The 6874-nt window shown below is 37.4% G+C and overlaps 1 protein-coding gene across 3 annotated transcripts in view; it reads left to right on the top strand.

Moving 5' to 3' along the window:
• Positions 1-6874, top strand: part of CBFB (core-binding factor beta subunit) — an 81127-nt gene that overhangs the window by 45677 nt on the left and 28576 nt on the right. For 2 of the 3 annotated variants that reach the window (XM_019505782.1, XM_019505780.1), the window contains one exon: positions 4317-4412. In XM_019505782.1, coding sequence (XP_019361327.1) covers positions 4317-4412 — 96 coding nt within the window. Of the gene's footprint in view, positions 1-4316; positions 4444-6874 lie in introns of all 3 variants that reach the window. The other variant, XM_019505781.1, reaches the window with a different exon arrangement.

The raw sequence follows: 6874 nt of genomic DNA, 5'->3' as shown, positions 1-6874 counted from the left end.
ACTCATTTTTTTTCCTCTTGTGGTATTTCTGCAGAAAGTAAAACTATGGAGGAAAGAAGCCCTTTCTGTCTTGTAAAAATGAAGTTAGTCTAATCCTAGACCACAACCACTAAAATACCTCAATTGCAATAATGCTATTATTGCTTGGTGTTACTAGAGGGTAGAATTAAGACTCTTTGGATCCCTTAGCCATGAATTTACATTCCCTAGCATGTCTTTATTGCTTTTAAGTGTAACTTTAATTCTGAATTTCCTGACTTTTTATATATATATTTGTTTTCACAGTATTCCTGTAATATATTTTATCCTTAAGTTACCAAAACATACATTTAACCTTAACTAGTTTAAACAGTATTTTTGTCTTAAAATGTATCTCTGCATTGAACCTGGATTTTAATGAAAGAATCTGTCTTCAGCCTCAGATGGTAGTCTTTTCTTGAGGCGCCTGAATTCAGAATGTGAAGAGTAAAAATATACTAAGGTTGCTGATCTGCAAGGTATATGATTGTGCAAACTCCATTACAAATGTGTAATCATTCTTTTCAATGTCTTATTTTAGGTATGCCTTAAAATGAATGATACTGTTATGGTAGATAATCATGTCTGTCATAGAAGTACATAAGGATCAATCAGGAATTAATCTCCATGGTGCTGGGCAATGCACAGACATATTAAAAAAAATGGTTCTTTAATACCTCGTTTAATTTCCCACTTAAATCCCCTTAAAAGGTTAACATACATAAATAAAATATATACTCATTTTTGAAGTTTCATTTTGACCAGCTTTCAAAAATCTAGGTACTATTCTTCTAGTATATTTAAGTTGTAGCCTCTGAACTGTTTCTCTAATATACTTCCCATGTCCCTTTTTCACTTGTAATTTTCAAATTGCTGAAATCATTATTTACTTCCACTTGTAAAATTCTTGTTGTAATACTACTGTAAGATGACTGACTGCTGTATTCAAACTCCAAAGTAATTTAAGTTATCCTGATGCATATTGTACAGTACAGTGCCTGGGACAGTCACCATCTAAGTAATTACATATTATGTTGTCCAGTTTATACAAGTGGTTTTCTCTATTGTGTGAAAGTTACTTTATAGAGATAAAACTGTCCCTGCATTCTCTTGCATTTTAAAAGCTCTTTCTACTTCACTTCATAGGGGATTCAGATTAAATTCTGTCACTTCCATTGTTTTGAAGTAAACTATCCTCTTCTAGGTCATAAAATATCTAAAGGATGAATTGCACATAGACATTTTCAAAAGATATGATGACAATTAAAGTATTTCTTTTTTTTTTTCAAAATTAACATTTTTGTTATTTTACAGATATTGTAGTAATCTTCCCATTTATTAAGCAACCTGTAGATTTTCACCATTGTTATTGAAGGCCTATACTCAGCAATGAGTTTATATGTATGTATGTTTAAATACAAATAGTCTATGATTAGCTTCACTAGGATGACTACTGTAAGACCCTGACTGAACTGAGGCAAAAAATCACATACTTTGAATTTCTAGGTTTTTGGTAATTTCTCTGTGCTCTGTGGCTATGTACATATTTTGGTATAACACTATGCAACATACTTTTGCTAAAGCTCCTGATTTGTTATCTAAACCTTATTTCTGCCAAATTTCTTTTCCTATCAGGTTGCTGCAGTGTCACTGAGATATAATTGTGCTTATGGATGGCAGCCTGTCTTTCTTACTGAATATTTCCTGTGTTATGTAGAGACCTCAACTGTTTTGCTTGTTTTCCTCATTAATCCGATAAATGTTGTCAGCTGTAAAAGCCAACTTTTTAATTTGATTAATTTTTATTTTTTTCGTGTGTGTACAGCTCACTGGGACAGATTTGAGGCGGCATTTGGAGGGATGGGGGAAAGGCTTCCTATAAAAGATTTTCTGTTGATCCACTTTATTGTAGGCCATGACAGCTTCAGTATGAAATTTATTACTTGGAAATGACACCCTCACCTTTTTCCTAGGTACTAGTGAGCCAGTCTTATAGCCATCAATAGATGCCCACTGTAGGTATCAGCTTACTGAGTCAAAATACTGCCAAGGTTTAAAAGGTTTTGAAGTAACTGGCAAGTGAGTACATAAATATTATAAGAGCTTAACTTCCATCCCAAAACTGAATTCTTACTTGAGAAGATGGAATAATTACTTAATGATTTTGGTCCCAAAGAGCCTTTCAGAATGATTTCGTTCTTTGACTATATAAAATGATGGAATTTTCCAATCTTCTGTCTAAATAGACGCATTAACCCCTCCCCCCAAAACAAAACAAAACAAAACAAACCCACTTGTGTATATCCTTCTATGATCCAGATGGTTGAAAGATATGGGAAGTTAGATGAGTTACTAGATCAGTAATCTTCAGTCAGAGATACTTTTAGGGAGGACTATATGTTTTTCCCATTAGGTTTCACCTGGTTTGAAATACTGTTTTTTTTCATTATACAAAAAGTCATTTAAATTCAAGAAGTAGGTAATCCTAATTTTCTGTATAGATCCCCTACATTTAGAAATTAGGATAGTTTTTCCATACTCATCAGTCACCAGCTTTGCCATCTATTTTGCTGCTGTCTTTCTCCATTAAAAGAAACAAACTCTTCCCTTCCACTGCCCAGCCATAATTGCTATATATTATGCCCATATTAAAAATAGCCAGCAGGAGCCCAGTGTGCTATACAAGTTACTGCCAAAATGGTATCTTGTTGCTGGCAGCTTTAAACATTGCCCTTCAATATTTCTGGGGACTTAACTGTGGAGAATTATTGACTGACAGATGTTTGTATTAAAATATGTTGGGCCACCTGGGGCACTCTTTCACATCATTTCACTATGTAGCTGTAGGGTACAGTATATAGTGCCTTAGGCAAAAAAAAGGCAATTTGACATTCTCTTAGACTAGAGACATTTTATCTTAAATTTAAAAATTAATGCATTTAATCCCTTGATATATAAAAATCTAGTTGGGTTCTCAGGAACTGAACATTTTTGTCTTTTAAAGCTCAAGGTTAGGATTTCTGTCTTTTAGGAGAAATCTTCAACTTGAAAATAACATTTGCCTAATATGGACAGTTAAAAGTACAATATCAGATTGCAAGAACAAAAAAAGTTAATATGAAAAGGTATTTTTTACTTTTTACTATTTGCTGTTCCCTGCATAGTTGGCTCATCTTTGTTTGACCCTTAAAACCATCTGCAAGGGAACAGAAACTTTTTTTTTTTTTAATTTTAAATTGGTCAGTTTATATTCCTGCTTAGTGGGTCCCTTTTAAGGAAAGTGCATCTATAAACCAACTGTGGCAGTACTGGCTGAAACAATGAAATCTTCTATCAAAAATACTGTCACTGGACTCTTACAGAGTGGATGCTAGAAAAACAAGTTAAGATGTTTCCCCTTCTCTTCTCTTTCTAATTGTAAAGCTATATTTAAAACATGATTTATTTTTTTACCAAAACGTGGAAGTCTGCTGATTAAAATTTAATGTCATGTGTGTGCACACGTGTGCATATGCACAATTGAGAAACAAATGTTTTCCACCTCTTTACACTTCCTAATATGTTTTTAACATAAATTATACCCTGAGGGCTGTGACTAATAAATATATGTTCAAGATGCGCCGTTACAAGAATTTAAATGTTCATCTGCTAACCAAAATAGTTGCTTTTAGGACACAACAATTAAATTTAAAAGCCATCAGTTGTCAGCTATGGCTATTTTTAGTGCTATCAGTGAATTTACTAGAAAACAAAAAAAATAGCAAATTTCCATGAAGAATTTAATATTTCAATATGTAGGTTCAGAGATAAAATCTATTTTACAAGCCAGTTAATTTTTTAACACAGGTGAAAGATAATGCCATTTTCCTACAACTCTTGAGGCTTCCTTTAAATAGTTGGTCTTAAACCTGCACTCCATCCTGAAGCAATACAGATAGTCCTTTAAAAGCAGCCCTTCTCTGGAAGGGGTGTGGGGGCTTTTTGGTGGTGGTTTTCTTTTTAAGGTGGCACTGAGTAGCTCTTTTTCTATCATTTAATATGTTTCCTCAGCTTGCTTGTGAAAAGATATTCTCTCTAGCTGCTAAACTTGCAAATTCAGTCTGCAGTCTGAAGTGTAAAACTGTGGCCTCCCTACTTTTTGTGTCATTCTTGCCAGTAGATTTCTATAGATTAGTTGTCCCTTGCTGCCTGAGGTCAGTATTATTGTCTTCAAATGATGTCTGAAGTTCAATAAAACAGGATTTTGTTGGAAATAAGTATAGAGTTTTGTGTCATTTTTCTGTCTTCTGGTTTGGTAGCAGGAGGATGCATTGGCACAGCAAGCCTTTGAAGAAGCTCGGAGAAGAACTCGTGAGTTTGAGGACAGAGACAGGTCTCATCGGGAGGAAATGGAGGTGAGGGTTTCACAGCTGCTGTCAGTAACTGGTTAGTACTTTACCAACAATCTAGATTGTTTCTATTAACTTGTCTGTTTGTCCAGTGGTGGGGCATTTCTGTTTGTTTCTGTTGAATTTTGCAATGTGTAAAGCATGTTTTATAAATTACTTGCACTTAAAATCTGGAAAGCACAAAGATATATTTTTTAAATTAGATGAGTAACTATAGGTTGTTTTTATTTACCCTTGCTTCCTTAGGTGGCCCATTTCACAATTAGGGGCACATGTTTCTGAGGGTGGCTTGTATGACCATGATACAAATGCTAACAGCTATTTAAAAAAAAAAAAAAACAAAAAAAGTGTAGTTAAGCTGTATTAGTGAATCTGCTACTTTCTGCCTCTTTCACAGACACTGGAGAAGTCTGGGGGATGCTGGCAGTCCCTCCCCTAGTGAAAAAAGAATACCAACAAGTTGATTCAGACCCTTATTTTCTACTGCTGGCTTAGATCTGCTCTCATCTTTCCATCTCCTTCCTCTCTTTAGGTCTACCCCCTGAGCCTGATACCATCTTCTCTCTCTGGGCTAGCTCTTCATTTGCTCTTTCTGGTTTTGGTACCGTCTGAGTTCCTTTCCTTCTTGCTGAATACAGAGCAGGCATCCACTGGGACTAAGGAAACAAAGGAGCTTGAAGAGCAGATTGGGAGAAATTTCTTATTATACCCAAGAAAGGGAAGCTACTGGTAGAGAAGTCCATGGAAGGAGGTGGCTAGGAAACTGAAGGGAGTGGTGGGTGAGAATATAAGAGAATAGAGGGGGAGAAGTTATTTGAATTTCTTTATTAGGATTACTTCCCGCTCCCAGTTTCATCTGTAATTGCCTTGGAGACAAGCAACAGTGACAGGGAGCCAATCTTTTTTCTCTCAGGGTATTCGTAACTTTATTTGCTTCTCTCTCTTTCTTTGCTGCTACCTCTACAGAGTTAGCATTAGTCTTGCCATTACAGATAGCAGTGAAAGCTGCTGAGTAGCATGGCTTCAGTGTGGAGTTCAGAGACCTTCCTGGGCACCCCAGATGATTGAATGGCTAAAGCCTGTGCTACTTACTAGGGCTGTGCAAAGCTTTGGTGCCTAATTTGATTCAGTCCAATTCAGTGGCTGAATCTCCGAATCAGAATCGAATCAGAGGACCCTTTAATTTCTCTGAATCAAATCAGAACCCTCTGAATTGATTTGGCGATTTGAACATAGACACAGCTTTAAATGTTTTTTTTCTACATACTTCTAGGTAGCAGGCAGCTCATGAATGCTGCGATGCTGGGGTGAATGGAGTGTCCCACAGAAACGTGGGGGGCTCCCCAGTGCGCTCAGCAGCAGATCCAGAAGTGGGCCAATCGCCAAGCTGGGAGGGGCGTGGGAGGGCCCCCAGCACACTCCCTGGCAGACCTGGAAATGGACCAGAAGTACTTGCAGTCTACTTCCTGGTTTGCTGCCAAGCACACAGGGCTCCCCCCACCCCACCCCACCCCAACATCCCTAAGCCACGCCTGGTACCTTGAGTTATATAGAAAAAGCATTTAAAGCTGTGTCTATGGCCGAATCACTGATTCCCTGAATCAGCATCGAATCTTCAGATTTGGCTGAATTGAGTCAGGGACAGTCATCCGAATCAATGAATCGAATCACTGTCCCCAATTCAGGCCGGATCCAAATCAAATAGGGACTTTTTTGTACACCCCTACCACTTATGGCTTCATTTCTAATAGAACTTGTGTTAGCAAGACTGAAATTAGATGGGGTAAGTTTATACCTAGGATGACCATAATGGCCTGATTTAATTAGGATGGTCCTGGATTTCGAAGGCCAGTCCCGCCTGGCTGGTGTGAATTATAATTAGCATCCTGGAAATGTGGGGGCATAGGGCACAGTCTAACAGGGAGACAGAGCAATTCGGGGTGGCATGGTAGGCAGGTAGGTAGATACTGCTACCTGTTCACCATACAACACTGTCCCACCCCTGCCTCTGCCTGCAGCACCACTGACTTGGGAGAGTGGGGAACAGGATGGGCAAGTGTCTCAGATTTCCTTATGGTCAGCTTGTTTATACGTGCAGCAGTCATGCTTCCCACTTGTATTGTAGACAAAGCCCAGTTTATTGTCTCAGGCTGCTTATTTCCATAGTTTTAAATGGTTCATTATAACAACAACTACTTACTCATTGGTAGCATCTAGAAGTATTCATTCTGTTGTGCCTAGGCACTGTACACAGATACTGAGCTTATCAGTTTTCATGAAGCTTGGAGCTGGAAAGAGATATTTTGTTCTTGCATGCTTTTAAAAAAAATGTGCATCTGGTTTGTTTGCAGATAAACAGTAGGCAATTGATCTTAAGACTATAGAGAAGTCAAGGTATTTTGAAGCAGACAATGGCAAGATGATCTAAATATGGGCTTTGAGGAAAAAATTGTCTGGGTTTTTTTTTT

Source organism: Gavialis gangeticus, unplaced genomic scaffold (genome assembly GCF_001723915.1).
Source record: "Gavialis gangeticus isolate Ggan-Ray unplaced genomic scaffold, GavGan_comp1, whole genome shotgun sequence".
In the NCBI taxonomy this organism is placed as follows: domain Eukaryota; kingdom Metazoa; phylum Chordata; order Crocodylia; family Gavialidae; genus Gavialis; species Gavialis gangeticus.
This window is presented reverse-complemented; position numbering and strand designations above follow the sequence as displayed.